Below are 19,932 nucleotides of genomic sequence, written 5' to 3'. Positions count from 1 at the left end.
TCTTTAAAGCACTTGCAGTGGCAGAAATCCAAAACCTGCTTCTCTCAATCCTTTTGGCTGTGGTGAGTCAGGTGATACTAGTTTTCTCAGAGCTGAGTAAATAGCTTGCACTACTTATTGCAGAACAATGCAAGAAAGAAGAAAAGTAAAAATCATGTGTGTCTCTAAGTTAGTTTTTAAAGCACCATGAATTAAAATAATATAGCTGTTCAATTCAGAAACGTTTTGAGGAGTGAATGTATAAGCATGGTATTTGTAAGTACCTGAGAGGAAATGCAAAGGAAATTGAGGTCTAATCTACATAGAGAATGCGCTAGTAAACTAGACTGTACCACTTAAAACCCCAGACAGGAATCATGTTTGTGCATGCGTGTTCCCCTCCATTTAAAAAATACTCAGTAAGTAGAAAAGTAACCCATAATAGTCAACTACCTTAACCATTTGTTCTTCCGAGCACTGATATTGCAAGGTCCACAAAGTCTTGCTGAAGGGAAGTCACCTCAGTGACTTCTGAGGTATTCAACTGAACTTGTATCATAGAGTCGGGACCCAGAAAAGGTGTGGCATCTTTTGAATTATGTAGACTGTGCTCAGGCATTAAGAATATCTCCTTACCATGGGTGGCCTATTTTGAGTACCCACCTGAAGTGAGACAGTTAAGAATGTGGGACAGACTTTGGAATTCACTTTGCCAAGGAAATTCCTTCACCTACGGCCTTCTGAAGAACTGTAGAACTGTTCTAATTAGCAATGAGGTAAAGTTTTTTATTTCCATGTGGACTTAACAGAGTACATAAATGTTGATATCTGCAGGGATGTTTTCCTGGGCCTGTCTTGGTCATGTCTCAGGTGTCAGAGACTGTTTCATTTATAGGGCCACCAACCTCCAGGTGGTGGCTGGAGATCTGGAATTACAACATCTCCAGGCAACAGAGATCAGTTCCTCTGGAGAAAATCGAACAAACCGGTACTTACACAGTATATGAATCAAAGAAACCAAAACAACTGTGTATAATTGTATACAAAATAAACTGTATTGAATAAAGAATGTACACTCCCACTGTGTAGTGGTTATTTGCTGATACAATCACAAAGACATCAATTCTATGTCCATTCCAGGTACAAAATCAATTGTCCATATATATCAAAGTCCAATGGACGAAACAGGCAAAGCTTGTCCAGATGCAAGATCCACAACAGACGGTTAAAACGTAGGGTCAGGAATTCCATGAAGTATTTCCAACGAGCATGCTAGCTGATTAGTTGTCTCGTTTCACATCACAGGTTTTTCAAAGAAAGGGTCATATTCCATGATTCTCTATAACAATCTCAGAAGAGAACTCTCCATAAAATTTTCTGTGTGATGCAATTCCATGCAGCAATAGTCTTGGTTCACGTCTCAGGTGTCAGTCTGCTTCATTTATAGGGCTACCAACCTCCAGGTGGTGGCTAGAGATCTCCTGGAATTACAACATCTCCAGGCAACAGAGATCAGTTCCTCTGGAGAAAATGGCAGCTTTGGTAGGGTAGGCTGTATGGAATCATATCCCCACTGAGTTCCCTCCCTTCCACCTTCCCCAAACTCCAGGGATTTTTCAGCCAGAGCTGGCAACCCTATTTATTTGAACATTGGTGGATTTTTTAGATTAGGTTCTGTTGCTTGTTTGTGTTTAGAATTTGTAATTGCTTTGAAGGATTGGTTTTATTTTTTTAGTTTTAATTGTTCATTTAATGGTGAATGTTTTGTGAAGTTCCTAGGTTTATTAAAGTCCATAGTCTGGAATTTTTAAACAATGAAAATTATGATGTATACATATTTATACTGTTTATACTGGAACTCTGCCTCACAGTTACCTTGTCCTTTTAGAACCTTATAAATATCGTACCTGCAACACTAAAGGAAGAACTAGGAATCAGTCCAGCTCCACTCTATATATACTCAACTTCTCAAAAATAAATACTCCTTTATATCTCTTATTGAGGAAACTGGATACTTCAGTGCAATATACGTAGGCAGAATCCTTCAACCTTCTACAGCCTGTGACTACACTGCCAAACTGAGGGCATGTGATGCTTCATTCTCCCACTGCAGAAGTGCTCTGAGCACCCAGATCAGAATGTTTATTATTTATTTAGCCCCTTTCTATCCCACTCTTCCTCCAAGGAGCTCAGTGTGGGAGCTCAGTGTAGCAGCTGTGTTGGGTAAAAAGTTTAATATAATTTCAGGAATTGCTTTTTTTTAAAAAAAAAGACTGATGTAGGAGTATAAAAGACAAAACATTATGAAGACAATAAAAATAACATAGTTTAGATCTACAAAAACAGATTTTGGAAATAGTATGTAAATCAGTTTTAGCTATGCATGTTAAACTCCCACAGCACTTTCACAAATTAAAAACAATACACACCAAAAGCAGCAGCATTAAAAGCATGCATAAAATAGCCATATCATAGCACCATAAAATCAGAGCAGCATAAATAGGTAAGGATGTGAATAATATATTTTAAAACGGGAACAATAAAATCATATGAAGAAAGGGAGCCAGTTAATTTCACAGCAGCCGTAAAGCAAATGGGTGTTTTTTTTCCAACCAGGGAAGCTTCTGTCTCTTATTCTTTACTGCACACTGTTAATTCATTACAAGTTACTAAATCCATGGAAGCAAATTATACTAATTTTGGTATGCATGGCTGCAAGGCTACACTAAACTAAATACAGGAGGGTTTTTTGCTACTTGAAGAGTACACTGCATTTATCCTGCAGAAGAAAACCAAATGTAAATGTTGAATCCAGGAAAAAAATATTGCTGTGTAAAGGGTTACTGATTGGCAGTTACAGGTTACTATCTAGTTTCACTCGAGTTTATGACCTAAAAGAATAACAATAATGCTGAAAGACCTGTTTTGTTGGATTTATTGCAGTGACATAATTTTGCATGAAAGAGAGAAAATGCAGACAGGAATAATGCCCTTCAGCTGTGGCAAAATGCAAAGTAAACGTTATAAAGCTCCATATTTTCAAACTTTGACAGAATAGTTCTATAGATAGAAATGGGAACCCAAAAAACATAAGTAAACTGTCATTCACACAACAGGCTTCCCTGTCTTCTCCTTTCCCACTGGCTACTGAAGCAGCTCCTGAAGGCCAGAGATCTCTGGAATAATGAGATGTTCTATGGAACATTGCAGCTGGGGGTGGGAGAGAAATGATTAGAATGCAGGTACACATCTCATTTGCATGAGCAGATGTATCTTTTGCAGAGGTATACTATTGTGATTATTCACCCATTGGATTTCCATCAACATTTGGATCCTACCAAATATCCCTGTGGATACAAGGCATTAAGTAGTTCTAGGTTATTTCTCTTAAGACAGCCATCCCATGTCCTTCCAAATGTTGGAGTGTGTTTTGTTTGCTATGCGGTATCATCAGGATTTCTGTGCAAATGCAGAAATGTAGGAATTTCCTTGCACAATAGCCTAATCTTGAAAGATAAGCAAGATTGGCCCTGGTTAGCACTTGGATAGATCATCAAGGACGCCCAGGACTGTTACACAGATACAGAGACAGACAATGGCAAACCACCTTTGACTGTCTCTTGCCTTGAAAACCCTCTGGGGTCGCCATAAGTTGGCTATAACTTGATAGTATTTTCCACCATCATAATACAGATGAATACTTTACCAAATAGTTAAATGTGGTGTTGTTGTTCAGTCACAGTCGAGTCCAACTCTTCGTGACCCCATGGACCACATCACGCCAGGCCCTCCCACGCCAGTTAAATGTACACCATGATAAATAAGTTGCCATGTGGTGGTAAATAATTTGTAATCAACCCATATGTCAAGTCAATAGAGGACACAGTAGAGGTATTCTAACTAAGGTTTTAGATTCTAGATACCATATACACTTAAAGTATTGTGTTGTATCTTTGATTCACAGAAATAAGAAATGTTACCTATTAAAATGCTGTAGTGCGTATGTATGCTAAATGCTGTCAAGCTGCTTCCAATTTTTGGTGACCCTATGAATTAATGCCAAGGCTTTTTTGAGTCAATCCATCTCAAGCTGGGTCGTCCTCTTTTCCTGGTGTCTTCTACTTTTCCAGTGACTCTTGTCTTCTTATAATGATGGCCTCAGTTTAGTAATTTTAGCTTCCAGGGAGAGTCCAGGCTTTATTTCATCTAGAACCTACTTATTTGTCTTTTGGGCAGTCCACAACATTGGTAACACCCTGAACACCACATTTCAAAGGAACCAACTTTCTTCCTGTCAGCTTTTTTCATTGTCCAACTTTCACACCCATACATAGTAATGGGGAATACGATGACATGTATTAACTTGAGCTTGGTTGCAAACAATACATCCTTACATTTTTTCTACCTCCTTTATGGTTGCCCTTTGCAGTCTCAACCTCCTTCTCATTTCTTGGTTGAACTCTCCCTTTGGGTTAATGATAGAGTCAAGAAACAGAAGATCTTGAACAATTTTAATGTCTTCATCATCAACCTTTAGGTTGTGTAGTTCCCCAGTAGTCATTACTTTTGTCTTCTTAATGTTCAACTGCAATCCTGTTTTGGCACTTTCTGCTTTAACCTTCATCAGGAGTCATTTGGTCACTGTTTTCTGCTAGTAATGTGGTGTCATATGCATATCTCAGATTGTTAATGTTCCACAAATTTTCACTCCACCTTCATCTAAATCTAATCCAGTTTTCCTTATATGTTCTGCATATAAATTGAAGAAATAGGGAGATAAAATACATCCTTGTCTGACACATTGGCCAAATGGAAACCATTCTGTTTCTACATATTCTGTCCTGACAGACAGAGTACAGATTACAGAGCACAGGTACAGAGTACAGGTTGCACTTCAAAAACAATCAGATGCTGTGGAACACTCATTTTTTTTTAAACCAGCCACAGCTTTTCATGATCCAAAGAGTGAAAAGCTTTGCTTTTATATGAAACACAAGCTGATTTTTTCCTGAAATTTCTCTTCTATGCTCCAGTAACCACCATAAATTTATCACCCAATCCCTATATGGACTGGGCTCTAGCCGATGCACAACAAAAGTTAAAAACATCAAATAAGAAAAGTTTAAATTAACATTTCTTACATTCTCTTACTATTTCAGCTGGCATTACTAATCTGTGTTTAAACCAATTCCGGACTGTTACCACCTCGTAGGTGGGGTAAAGAGGAGGCCAGAGATGGTAGAAAAGGAGGGGAGTGACAGCCATGATGGAAAACCATCACTGCCCTCAACCAAAAGCCTTGGCAGAACATCTCTGCCTTACAGGCCCTGCAGAATTACATTCATTCTTGCAGGGCCCTGGTGGTATTTGGCAGAGAGTTCCACCAGGTCAGAGCCAGGACTGAGCAAGCCCTGGCTTTGATTGAGGATAGCTGGATATCTTTGGGGCCAGGGATCACCAGTAAGTTGTTCTCAGAGGAGTGGAATGCTCTCCTGGGGACATACCAGAGGAGGCGGTCCCAAAGACATGTGGGTCCCACTCAAGGCCTTGAAGGTCAGTGCCAAAATCTTTAACCTGACTCAGTACTCCACTGGAAACCAGTGTAGTTGGCACAGCACAGGTTGTATATATGCTGTCCGTGGTGTTCCCATCAGGACCACATTCCAGATCAGTTGGAGTTTCCGGGTCAGTCTCAAGGACAGGCCAGTGCAGAGAGAGTTCCAGTAATCTAGCCTGGAGGTGACCAATGCATGGATTACTCTGGCTCTGTTACCGGTTCCATAGCCTTGCTTGATCCTGCTTCCACATTTTTCCCATTGTTCTCGGAGTTTTGCCCTGTTTTGCTGATAGCATCTTTTAGACAGAGGTCATTTCGGGGGGCCTGGAAGGCCAGATAATGAAACTGAAGCTCAAATACTTTGGTCACCAAATGAGAAGGAAGCACTCACTGGAGAAGACCCTGATGCTTGCAAAGATTGAAGGTCAAAGAAGACGGGGACGGCAAAGTTGGACAGTGTCATCGACGCAACGAACATGAAATTGAGCCAACTTCAGAACAGCGGAAGACAGGAGGGCCTGGCGGGAGCTGGTCCATGGGGTCGCGAAGAGTTGGACTCGACTGTGCGACTGAACAACAAACTGCTCAGAACTCACAGTTCATCAGAAGTCTTCCGTCAGGTAAGTGAAATTGCTTGACCATCTGCTCGCTTGTTCTGGTGTGCGAGTATAGCGCCATTGCTGGTCTATGACGGTGGAAACTTCGGAGCAAAGGGGAGCCTCGATTCCTCAGCAGTTTGCCTTGGAAGAGGCACCCCTCGTGTTCCATGACTAGGGGCCACCTGCGAGGGCCCCAGGGGGTCTGGAATTGTCCAGGACCCCTCCCTACCGCCATATCACAGGACGAGTCTCTCAGAGCTCCGAAGAGACGCGTCCGCCATTCGATTCACCAAGACCGGAAGCCCTACCACATCCAAAATCTTGACAGATTGCACCAGTGTTAATGGCCCCACAAGGTGGGAAGTCTATGCCCCAACCCTGAGACCACCCCCCAAGCCACAGAACCTGAGGTCTTTGTCTCAGCCAAACCTGTGGCTAAATTTTGTGGGGTGGTATCTGGGTGGCCATCCAATAACAGGTATAGCTGGGTGTCATCGCTAGTGCCTCTTCCCTTTCTGAAATCAGGCTGAACATCTAGCATTTCTTGTTCCTTATATTGTAACAGTCTTGTAAGATTTTCAGCATCATTTTACTTGTGTGAGAAATTAATGCGACAGTCCGACAGTTGCTGCAGTCTTTGGCATCTCTTTTTTTGGAATTGGAATGTTAATTGAGCATTTCCAGTCTGTGGACCATTGTTTTGTTTTCCATATTTGTTGGCATATTCTTGTTAAGAGTTTGATGGAGTCTGGTTTCTGTGGCTTGGAATAGCTCTTCTACTCATGGTGATTTGCTTCTCCCAATTGCTCTCAGTGCAAATTTGACTTCACTTTTCTGAAACTGTAGATTCTTCTTCAAAATATTCTTCTTGGAAGGAATATATCATCCTTTCATCTCTTTTGTATTGTTCTTCAGTGTTCTCATCTTTATTTTGTCTTGTTTAGTTACTGTATTTCTGTTTTGATCTTTCTGCATGCGTAAAGGTTCTTTAAATTTCCCCTTGGTTTCTTGGATCCTGCGGAACAGATCTCTTGTTCTTCCTGTTTTGGTTGTTCTCTTCTATTTCTTTACACTGTTCATTAAAATAGTTCTCTTTGTCTCTACATGCTAGTCGCCAGTTAGACTTCTGATTCATTTTTTCTTGTCTACCTTTAGCAATTTTAAGAGTTCCATCAGTCATCCATCAAGGCTTGTTTTGGCTACAGGAGTGGTCTTTATGCATTCTTCCTTGATAAATATCTCTGGTTTCAACCCATTGTTTTTCTGGTTCACATTCACTTTAACTTAGTAATGCAAATTTGTTCTGTACATGGTCTTTACACTCTTCAGGAATGGTACTTAGATAGTATTTTGGATGAGATAATCCAAAATGAAAAACTGCTATGGTGCTTCAGTGTAAAATGCAATTATGAAACTAGCCTTTAAGTTACTTTATCCTAATGAAGTCAGATAAACCGTTTCAGGGATCCCCAACATGGCACTCCTGGGCACTGTGGCACCCACCAATCTTTTCGTAAAGTGGGTAGGGCCATTTTAAGGCAGGGCTTGTTGAGAGCAAGTTTGGTGTAGTGGTTAAGTGTGCAGACTCTAATCTGGGAGAACTACTTTGATCCCCCACTCCTCCACATGCAGCTGCTGGTATGACCTTGGGTCAGTCATAAGTTCTTTCAGAGCTGTTCTCTCAAGGGCAGTTCTTGAGAGAGCTCTCTCAGCCCCACCTACCATACAGGGTGTCTGTTGAGGGGAGGGTAAGGGAGAGGGATTGTAAACTGCTCTGAGACGCCTTTGGGTAGTGAAGGGCAGGGTATAAATCCAATCTCTTCTTCTCTTATTGGCTGCTCTCATTCAAAGGAAAGGATTTCCCACAGCTGCAATAGCAGTAGTAGCTGATGGAGGATTTCCTTCATTTTGTTTTACTCTCTGGTGTCTCCCTTCACCCTTGAGCTTTCTTTCCTTTGTTTTTATTCCTCCTTACCTTTGCCTCTCTTTTTTATCCCTCTTCTGCAAAGCTTTTGCAAATCAAGGAGGGAGGTGTTGCATTTAGCGCTGACTCCTGTGGCAGCCATTTTTGGATGGCACTCACCAGCCCCTCTCAAAACAGGGCTGCAGGCTCAAAAATGCTAGGGATCCCTGTAAGAAAGTGGTTAGAAAAATCTCATATTGAGGGACCCAACCCACCAAACTCTGCTGCTGCACCACTCCCATTCATTTCCACAAGGCATGCACAGAATACACAGAAATGGAGTACAATTATCTTAATAAATCAGCCATTAATGGCTTAATTTTTATTAGACACCAAGTAATTCTAACAAAACAATTATAAACTTATGACCATTTGGTCTGCACCCTTTTAATAAAATTGTACGGGATGAACGTGTCAGGATTATGACCTCAAAATACTTAAGCATCTTCACATTTCTCAGCAACTATGCAGTGAGTACTTTTGCAGTTATGGTATGCTACAAGAGCATGCAATTAAAGATGGGTTTTACACTCTGCAATTTATTTGCATAGTTCAGGATACCATGCTGTCCTTAAAATTCTGCCAATACCATATTCCAACTGGAAAAAAAAACTATTGACTCAGTAGTTTATTAAGCAGCAAGTGTCTGGTGCTTGTTCATCAACATTCATGGAATCTTTTGAGTGTAGTTCATAGCTCACACCCATTAGTGTTTACTCTTGACTCAGTCTGAAACTGGGTGAGGACTATGTTTGCATTGCTGTTGTGTTTATAAAAATACTTCTCCCATAGATGTAGGGCAGACCAAATGTTTTCTTGTCCTTAACAGGGTTGCAAACAAAACAGTCTTTTAGTAAAGATAAGACACACATGATCAGAAAAGTGCTTCAACAGATTTCCAGAACCTTCTCAACTGGCATAATGAACTTGGGGGGGAAAAAAAACCCCTCACCAAAGGATGAAAAAAGGCCTTTAAACAGGACCCTGCGAGCCACGTTTTCAGGGATTTGTCATCACTGAGAATCTGCTGTTTATTCTCGTGGCTGTAGACCACCTCTGCCATGCTCCATTTCTTCCTTTTCAGATTATTAAATTATTTGTAGACCACAGAAAATCTGCAAACCCACAACCTGAACTATAAATAATCAGCAAACCTTAAACTTGCATATATCGTTGTGGCCACAGTTGCTGTAGCTGCTGAAGTATAAAATTTTGTTAATGTTTGAATGAATAGTATGGTGAATCAGGATACAATGTTCCTGGGTTGATCTACCCTCTCTAAACCCAGCCTGTTCCCATGCAAAAATATTTTCTTGCATCGCCCAAGAGTTAAATTTTTCAAGCAGATGTCTATCATATAATTTGGCACAAATGCTTAGAAGACTGATTGGGCGATAATTGGAGGGGTCATCTCTATTGCCTTTCTTGTAGATCGGTACTACTACCACAATTTTCCAGTCACTAGGGATGCTTCCAACAGTGTCCATATGTGTAAACACAACAGCTAAAAATTTAGACCACCATGAAATATGATCTAGAAAAATTTCCAGGCACATCTGGTCAAAGCCTGAGGCTTTACCTTTTCTCAGACAAAGAATATGGGATTTAATTTCAGCTGGAGTAACTTGAGGCCAAGGTGGAGCTCTCTGAAAATCTACTCTTTAAGTAATGGGTGCCGGCATATCCTTATACAGGATCGAAAAATATGGAGTCCAGATGGTGTCAGGGATAGACGGATCCATTTGGAGAGTATAACCTCTGGAATAAGTAGAGCTTAGCTTCCAAAAATTGGAAGCGTTGTTTTGCTTGGCTGCAGAAACCAATTCTGACCATAGCCGGGCTGTACGGTTCTTTCTTTCACAGCTATTAGTTGCTTATAGCCTTTCTTGAGAAGAAAGGAGCCTCATTTATCCTAGCAGCCCTAAAGTTATACAACGCCAAAACCATCTCTGTAATGTTATATGGTTCCTTTTTAGGAGCTTCTGCCACGGATCTTTCAAAGTTAGAAAGAACACAATCCAAATTTCTCTGAGCTCTTCTTCAAATGCCAAAATGCGTTCCAAACACTTTTATTTGTCTTGAGCTTGGAGTCGTTAAAATGGAAACGAGCATTGTTCTAGCATCTTTAAAATTCTGTCTTAAATTAAACTGCAACCCCCCATGTGAAAAATTCTGGCTTAAATTAAACTGCAATCCCCAGGTGGCAACCTATGGCATTATAGCAGACAGCTTTCAATCCAGATGCTTGAAAGCTATTCATCAGAAATTACAATCAGTGGGACTTTCTCCCCTGAATTTCCTATTTATAAACAATGAACAGGCATTCCAAATGGTAAGGCAGAAACTTTTTGACCAAGACAGACTGGAAGACTTGGCCAAGCTCTCCCCATCTATATGTACTGGTCCCCTTAGAGATAATCCAGCTCCAGCATCCTATTTATTCCACATTGAGAATCCCAAGCAAAGAAGGGCTTTTCCCCTAGCAAGGAGTCCATCCCTGCCGTCTATGGTCTTAGAGGGTAGATTTAACAAAACCCACTTCTCCCAGCGTTTTTGCCCCTGTGGTGCGCTTGAAGTAGAGACTCTACAACATGTTTTAATACAGTGCTGCTGGTATGAGGAGCCTCGCACAAAACTTCTCTTTGATATCCAGAGTAAAATCTATGCATGCAGCCCAGATTGGATTCAAGATTTCATCCTCTCGGACATGGACCCAGAGGTTTCCCAGGCTGCTGCTCGGTTTTGGGTAGCCTGTCTTGCAGTACGTAGAGAGAAGATGAATCCTACTCTATAATCCATTTATCCTAACTCTGGTCGATTTTATTCCATATTATATTATTTTAAATCCAAATCTTATTTTTCTATTTTCTATATCTAGTTTTATTTTTGTATTATAAGTTGGCGAAAGCCATTAAATAAACTATACTAAATAACAGAATGGGGAAGGTGCCTGTGGTACACCATCAAACATGTCTTTACTGTGGACATTCATCAAGTCCTTAAGATGATTTTTTAAAAATCCTGTTTACTTGAAGAAGACTAGTGTGTTTTTTGGCCAGGAATGCTGTCAACAAAAATAAGGGAGAGAGTCGTCTTAAATTTGCATACTAGTCGTGCTTCACAACCTTTAGGGGGGTTGCCATACAATCAGGGTGTGCTTCCTTCTGTTTAAATACTGTGTGTATGTGTGTAAACAAACATATTTCCCATGTTTTGATCATGTATTGTCCTCAGGAGGTGACTGGTGAACTGGAATAAACATGTCTTAGCACTCATTTATCCCTAGAACCATAATCAGCTAATTTTACCCCGAAGCAAGAATATAAAATTGCACCTCCTATACTTTTACAGTATACATAAAGTAATAATAACACAACATTTTATGTTAGACAGGATACACTTCTGCGCCCCTCAATTTTGCCCTTGTTACAGCTCTGCCCATCACACCCATTCCGTGTTGGGGGAAAATATCTGCTTCACTATCTAACTGAACAAAAAATGTGGCCAGTGTGATGGCCTCTTTAAGAAACATCTACTAATGTTATTCAGGAGAAATGAATGAAGCTCTACCAGGCCTCTAAGCTGTGGAGTCCTGTGAGCAAAAATTCTACTTTGTGAGCTACTGGCATTAAAGTTGTGAGCGAGCGATTTGGCTACTGCATAAATTAGTTAGCTCTGGAGCCATCCTTCCTGAGCTAAGACAAAAATGTGTGAGCCAGAGGCTAAAAAACTGTGAGCTAGCTCACACTAACTCAGCTTAGAGGGAACACTGCTACCAGGGTCCTTCACAGCAGATCTTCTAGACAGCATATCCAGGGGCATGAGTAAAAGAACACTTACTCTGATTTAACTGTATTACAGTATCACATTGGTGGATGGAAGCAAATCCCAGCCTAGCAGAACAGAGACAACACTGATGATGGACTGATGTTAGAGTAACCTTGGCCACTCTTAAGACAGCCTGAGCACCAGTTTTGTGGACCATTTTCTTTTTCTTGACTCTTTGTGCTTCTGATAACTATCATTACATTAAAAGAGAATCATCAAGGTTCTAAAGGACATTCATCTCTACTTTGGGTTACAAATCTGTTTCACTACAGACTGGTCTACACTTAGCAATTTAAAAGAATCAGATAGTACTTGATGATTTGTATAAAGAGCATCAAGAGCAACCCACATAAAAGACACTTAGGCGATTACTCATAGTTACATTTGTACAATAAAAATCTAAAAAATACAAATTGAAATTTAAAAAACCCTGTAAATATATTTACATTTAGTTTCACATTGTAGTTACTGTAATATACTGTATGAGCAACATTGGCAGAATTTAGATACACATTTATGCTATTCAAAAAGGTAATTCTATTACTTTGACATTCACAGATGTCCTAGTTACAAACAAAAATGGGTGTTTTCAAAACTTGCAAAGCAGTAAAATTAACATTTCAGGTTTTCAAACAGAGACTAGATGGCCATCTGACAGCAATGCTGATTCAGTGAACTTAGGCAGCTCATGAGAGGGAAGGCAGGAAGGGTTGAATCAGTGCTTAGTTCTTGTGGCCCTTTCTTACACGCCCAGGGAAATGCTGATTGCCACTCTGGGGTCAGGAAACAATTTTTCTCCAGGCCAGTTTGGCCAGGGATCCTGGAGGGGTTTTTTTTTGCCCTCTTCAGAGCATAGAGCAGGGGGTCACTGGAGGTGGGAGGGGAAGGTATTTGTGAATTTCCTGCATTGTGCAGGGGGTTGAACTAGATGACCATGGAGGTCCCGTCCTATTCTATGAAAAGCACCAAACCCACACTGTAAATAGCATACAACACTACAACAAACACAAGTAGGATTTGTAAAAGGAATTGGAAGACTATACCCAGTATTTTGTAACTGCTTTTAAAAGGCACATAGCAACATGCCAAGGAAAATGGAGCACAAGTCATTACAGAGATATAAGGTAAACAATTTTTTAAAGTCCTTTACATTATGGCCAACAGCATGTGAAGGATGTACAGGACAAAATCCCTTGAATCAGTGAAAAGTACGAAAGGCCCTAATATATGGAGTGCCAAAGTTCAGGCTTCATATTAACATGGCACAAATGTGTGCAGTTGTAAAGTAAAAAAAGAAACAATAGCTTTCTTCAATTACCTGTGATCCAAAACAACTGCATCCCAGCTTTATGAAAGTATACATATTTAAGCAAATACGCTCCCTCCCCCTTGTTATGACTTCCGACTATCATAATCAGTGACCATCCTTTTGATGTGCGATAGCTTGCTCTTCAGCCTCTTGCAGTGCTCCTTTCGGTTCTTATAGTCTGATGACTAGAGAGAAAAAATGCAATGCAAGGTTACTATGGAGGGGGAAGAAAGCATCTTTAAGGCTGTTATATTAGTCAAAGGGGTCCATATCAGCATTTATGCAAAAGAAGCACAAGTGACCCATACGGCCAAAGCTTCCCTTTCCATAAAAGTTGCCTCCATAAAAGTTGCTTCAGTGCAGTTTTTAACGGCCATTCGCTTCTTAAGCAGTGGAAACTGCTGTGGCACAATATACCCATGCAGAACCTCCTGAATGCACGGACTACTATTTCATCAAGTGTGTTGCAGCAACAGTAGTAAAATCACCAAATATGTGCCAAGGCATTATACAGAGGTGTTCAATAGCTGCTCTGCCTATCACCAAATGTGCCAATGAAAACAAACTTTCCAATTGCATTAAGGCTGTACCTGTCAGACTTAGATGTTGCTATCACATTTTACAGAATTTGCACTATACAGATAAAATGTCCATATCGCTGAAATGTTAAGTCACTTGCTATACTAAAGGATAACTGGGGGGGAGGGGGGAGAGACACCTTTTCCAGCCTGTGGCTAGGTCTCCAGAATATCCAATTCCAGAAGATTCATTAGTTTTACTTGTTATATTTGTATCCAACCCCTATAAGAAAAGTCTGTCATAGCTTTTTAGAGTGGTAGCTCTAAAAATGTTACAAAGTCAGAACTATAATGTAATTGTGGGATACGGAAATAACTGCTGTATTTCTAAAAAGTAGAAACATTATAAACTTTATTTAAAAAAAAGACAGGATGTATTACCATGCACACTTTTCTGAGAGTAAGCTCCATTTAATACAATTGGATTTACTTGTAAGTATGTATGCACAGTATGGTATGCAACATAATCAAATTGACACTGGAGAACTGTGAAAATTATGTCCAGTTATGTCACTTCTAGGTTAGCACACTACTGGCAAAGGAGAAATCCCTGTTTAAATTTACATTTCAAGAAAGAATTAAGTAAACTTACAGCTTTGATATCCTTCAGTCTGTTGTATTCTTCAGCAGCAACCTGACAGGGGGGGAAAGGCTTGAATTAGACTAACACACACATTTTCCAAAATCTAACATAAGGAAGCTAAATTATAAAGGCTCTATAAATATTTTTGAAGGAGAAAAACAATAGTGTACATGTGAAGGAAGCCCACCCACCCCGTTTCCTCATTAAAATTGATTAGACACACTATCAAAGTGGAAGAGAGTTCAGTAGTAGTACACATACTTTGCTCACAGGTAGTTTCCTGGCACCTCCAGTTAAAAAGCATTTCCTATTAGTAAGCCTGAAAAGAATCTTTGCCTGACATCTTAGAGAGCCACTGCCAGCTATGCAGACCAGAGGAAGACAAATGGGATTTGATGGAAAACAAGGAATAGTGAAACAGAAAAAACAGCTTTGATTCATGCTGAAGTATTATTAACAGATTCTATGCATGACTGCTGACAGGGGCAAAACATCCAGCTATGAGCAGAGCACAACAGACTAAGGACACCTGTAGAAAGAGTCCCCAACTTACTATATTACAAGCATAGAATTGCTTAGAAGATCAGATGACTCAACCATACATGGTAGGAAAGAACTCTGATATTTTAGAATTCAACACCTACAGCTTCCTCAACAGAGGTCATAAACAGCAACAAATACTTTGCATATTGTTAACTCCCACTCAACCTCCTTGTTGAGCATACTAGATAAGGAAATACCTTCATTAACAATGTCACTTCCTTCATAACTGCAGGTGCTTAAATCTTTGGTAGCACAAGGGAGTTCCAACTAGCTTTCAGGCTACAATGTAGGTTTGTTTGTCATCTCAAAGCACAGCATCCTTTCCTCATTAATACAAAACTGCTCACGACTACATAGCCTAAGAGACACTTATCATTAGAGAAATTTCTACAAATCCATGCAACTGAGATGCCGTATTTCTAGTTATTACTTTCAATGGCATCTGGAGAGACACTTATACAAGAAGGATCATACCAATCATAATAATCTTCCTTCCTACACCAATTCATTTTACATTTGCATAGAAGCCAGCCCTCTCAGCATATCAAGCAGTCTTCCCATTTCAAATCAGACTTTTGTTCTAGCCAGCATCATTTATTTTGCGGTGTATCAGCAGATGCCCAAGCCAGAGGTCTTCCCGTCCCCTGCTCAGAATTTTTTAAGTGGAGACATGGGAGATTGAACCCACGATTTTCTGTATGAACAGCATGCACTCCTTCTTTCTTCACATTAGTCTGGAATTAGAGTAATCGGTTCGTGGCCCCCTAGTTTTCACCTACTACTGAATCAGTAGGACAAAGCGGAAAAATCAGTAGCCATATATGTTCATTTATAGAAATTAAAGGGCCTTTTTGCAGGGAGAAGCCTGGTTTAAAAAGCAGGTGATAGACTTAACACAGCTTCTTAAAACCAGAATTTAACTCTACCACACAGCCAAGCAATGGTAAGAAGCATCACTCTTCTGTGAATTCAAGATTCCTCATACAGTGAATAAAGTTTAAATCAATAGAATTACCTTATATTCCTCACTGTCTTCACGGTAGTCATCCAATGCTTTATCAAGGCGGGAGAGTTCTTTACTGATTGCATCAAGCTCCGCTTGCAAACGCTTGTATTCTTGCAGCTCTGCATCAAAGTCTCGCTTGTATGCTTGCCTTTGATGGTCTGATGATACAGCTGGATATTCCCTGTGTAAACATATCATATCAAGGAAGCGGACAATGAGGGAACTTGGTTGATTTACAGGGAAACAATATCTAATGTAATTGGTAGTTAAATTAATTCTGCCATCATTTCGGCATAAAATTTAGATGCGCTCATTCTGCCACCTGAACTTTTATATTTCTACAGCAATCTTGCACAAATAATTTTTTTCCACATAAACAGAGATTTCTTAATTAGTAGAAGGGAGTCATTGGATCCAACCCAAAGCACACAAAACAATGAATATATTATCTTACCGGAAACGTATAGATTTGAGTCCAGTAGAACCTTCTACTCTACTTGTATCTGACAAACGAACCTCTGACTCTTGAAAATTTATATCCTGAAACTCTTGTTGGTGCTACTGGACTTTAAATGTAACTGTTCTACTACAGACCAACACAGCGACCCCCTGGAAACATACAGTCAGAGTAGTTCTGGCTCTGAGAATATTGTTGGCACCCAAAACAGTCTTAGTAACATACTACACTGCTTCATTCTCAGATTGCACTTTCTGCCCTAACATACAGCATTGTGGTACGTTTTAATAGACTGCTAGTATTCTACATATTCTGACTTGATCAAATCAACTGCAATGGATTTCAATTGCACTAGTTTTCTTTGGTGCAGTTCCACACTTGAAACACTAGTACAGGCACTATTGTTTCAAATCTTTGAATAAAAAGATACTGGAAAGCCAGCTCAGCTATTTAATTATGGGTGTGCATGATGTTGCAGTTTCTGTATTGAGTAACTATTGTATATAGTTATGCATATGCAACAAACATTTTAGTATGTTAGGTCTTCTTTTAGCATGACTGCCATTTCTAGAGGTTACAATTACTATTTGGCTCTTCTCCACACCACATATTTCAGTATAGCTATCCAAAACCATAACCACAATTTTTGCATTTCACAGGCACTTTCTTTTTATAAACCACACAAGTATGAATTGCCATTGTTTATTTAATAAGCAATACAAGTTTCATTCAGGTGACATATGTTGACTGATTGCACCAAGCTGCCATAGCTTTTATATAACACACAACTGAGTTTCTCCATCAGCTTATACAAAAAGAGTCACTGGTTTTATTTGCGATAAATTGTATATGGTGATTCTATGGCAGAAGCTGGGCTTACAAATGTTTGGACAATGACAGAAGATAACTGTGTTTTATTACTTTTATTAGATTCATGACCAGTGTAAAGTAGATATACTTGGTATACTTGATCCAAGGTCACTTTCACTTAAAGCTTCATGGATCAGCATGTAACTACTTGGACCACATTATTAAGGCATAGGATTCATTGTTTCTGTAGGCACATAAGCAGCATCTCAGGGAAAGTGGGTGTTCTGCAAACAGTTTTCAGAGGCTGGGCTCCTAAATAAAAAGCATTCAGCTGCGCCTACCTGTACTTTTTTGCTCTGCCCTAAACAAATCTTCTTGAGTTGACACCTTGACAGCAAAACAGTGTAGCGACTACCAAAGTGAAGAATCATCTCCACCTCCATAAGCTTGCCTGGGATGTAAGAACAGCTACTAGCACCCTGCTGTGTGTTCCTGCATTAATAGGAGATGAGATGGGCAGGTTTGCAGGCAGTCCCATAGCCAGGAATTTTTTCAGGAGGGGGCACTAATTACATCTAAATAAAGCCCCACTGACCTTATTTTAGAATTATGGGGGGGGGGGTGACCTGGGCCCGCAGAGCAGGCAAGGGAAATCAGGCTCCCGCTATGCCTGGGTGGTGGCTCACCGGCTGCACCGTTGACTGGAGGGAGGCCATCTGCTTGTTTGCTGCCCACCAGCCAGTCACTCCATAGCTTGCCTATGTAGCCTGCTTGGCCCTCCCAGCCTTGCTTGCAGGTTCATTGTGAGGGCACAGGGTCATAAACCAAGGTCTCCTTGCCCTCAAAATTCAGGCCCAGTAGGGCAAGCGCAGATGCCAGCCCTTTCTCTGTGTGACAGAAAACTTGAAATAGAGCCAACTTGAAATAGAGCCAACCCAGCTTTGCAGGGGAAGGGAAACCATGCAAGGTGAATGCCATGCAGTGGTGAGCGGAGGCTAAGGAGTGTGCGCATGTGGCTGGTCGGTGGGCCTGGCTGCGGAGGGTGAGCCATGGGGGCACTGCAAATTCGATAGGGGGGCACTGCTTTCAGTACTCCACTGCTGGCTACAGGCCTGTTGCAGGACAGGTATTTCAGCTGTGCCCCCCACCCCAGAACATGAAATTGACTGTCCAGGAAGCCTGCCAAATCCCTTCTCTTTTTACCTTCCAGAAATCTGTGAAAGTAGTTTTATCCCACAAGACAGTCACTGTTTTAATTCTATGAAGCTGCTTTATTCTGTAGGCTCTATTACTGACTGCTCATCTTGTGATAAGTACCACTTTTTCATCTTTATCTCTGTGTAATTTAAAATTATCGCCTATTTCAGGATTGATTTTATTCTGCCTGTTGTTCAGTTGCACAGTCGAGTCCGTCTCTACGTGACCCCATGGACCACATCACGCCACGCTCTCCTGTCTTCCGTCATGCTCCAGAGTTCGCTTAATTTCATGTTCGTTGCCTCGATAACACTGTCTAACCATCTCATCCTTTGCCTTCCCCTTCTTCTTTGACCTTCAATCTTTCCCAGCATCAGGGTCTTCTCTGTTGGCATATACAGTGTGATGCTATTCAAGATGACAGCAGTCACTGAGATCTGTGTGATCTACTTTGACAGTTCTGAGGTCACATGACAGCCAATTGCATCAGCTTTCAAGGAGTCACTATGACTCGGCATTTTGTAATGTACTGTACTGAGATTGGTTGTGTACCTGTATATATAGAATGTAGTTGAGTTCACTACGACTGCCTATGTGGTTACTAGTGCCTGGCAAAGCAGTTTGTCGGTCTAACAGCCGAATGCGGAGTTCCTGTGGACTGTGTGTAAATACTTGTATAATAAACTGTAAATACTCTGCATCAAGGCAGGCGGTGCTTTGCTTATTACGACTTCAAACACCGTCATTCTCCAGTGAGTGCTCCCTTCTCATTTGGTGGCCAAAGTATTTGAGCTTCAGCTTCAGTATCTGGCCTTCTAGGGAACAGTCAGGGTTGATTTCTTTTAGGATTGACTGATTTGATCTCCTTGCAGTCCAAGGGACTCTCAAGAGGCCTCTCCAGCACCATAGTTCAAAAGAATCTATTCTTCAGTGCTCAGCCTTCCTTATAGTCCAACTCTCGCAGCCATACAATACTACTGGGAATACCATTGCTTTGACCATGCAGACTTTTGTTGGCAGGGTGATGTCTCTACTTTTTATTATGCTGTCAAGGTTTGCCATCGCTTTTCTCCCAAGGAGCAGGGATCTTTTAATTTCATGGCTGCTGTCACCATCTGCAGTGATCTTGCATCCCAGGAATGTGAAGTCTGTCACTGCTTCCATGACTTCCCCTTCTCTTTGCCAAGGAGTGATGGGGCCAGATGCCATGATCTTAGTTTTATTGATGTTGAGTTTCAACCTTTGCACTCTCCTCTTTCATCTCGAACAAGAGGCTCTTTAGGTCCTCTTCACTTTCTGCCATTAGAGTGGTATCATCTGCATATCTGAGGTTGTTGATGTTTTTCCAGGCAATCTTAATTTCAGCTTCTGACTCATCCAGGCTGGCATTTCGCATGATGTACTCTGCATATAAATTAAATAAGCAAGGGGACACTATACATCCTCATCGTACTCATTTTCCTATGCTAAACTAATCAGTTGTTCCATATCCTGTTCTGTCACTTCTTGACTGTTATACAGGT

The 19,932-nt window shown here is 40.7% G+C and overlaps 1 protein-coding gene across 1 annotated transcript in view; it reads right to left on the bottom strand.

Annotated features, from left to right (window-relative positions):
- Positions 1 to 12,807: 12,807 nt before the first annotated feature.
- The window catches only part of OCLN (occludin), a 35,031-nt gene continuing 27,906 nt past the window's right edge, over positions 12,808 to 19,932 (bottom strand). The window contains exons 7-9 of the mRNA XM_015413965.1: positions 15,955 to 16,126; positions 14,406 to 14,447; positions 12,808 to 13,420 (exon numbers count right to left, since the gene is read on the bottom strand). Of these exons, the coding sequence (XP_015269451.1) occupies positions 13,319 to 13,420; positions 14,406 to 14,447; positions 15,955 to 16,126 (316 nt within the window). The 3' untranslated portion in view covers positions 12,808 to 13,318. The remainder of the gene's footprint in view (positions 13,421 to 14,405; positions 14,448 to 15,954; positions 16,127 to 19,932) is intronic.

Source organism: Gekko japonicus, unplaced genomic scaffold (genome assembly GCF_001447785.1).
Source record: "Gekko japonicus isolate JY-2015 unplaced genomic scaffold, Gekko_japonicus_V1.1 scaffold1923, whole genome shotgun sequence".
Lineage (NCBI taxonomy): Eukaryota > Metazoa > Chordata > Lepidosauria > Squamata > Gekkonidae > Gekko > Gekko japonicus.
Note: the sequence above shows the minus strand (reverse complement) of the source record. Positions and strands in the feature narration are given on the sequence as shown.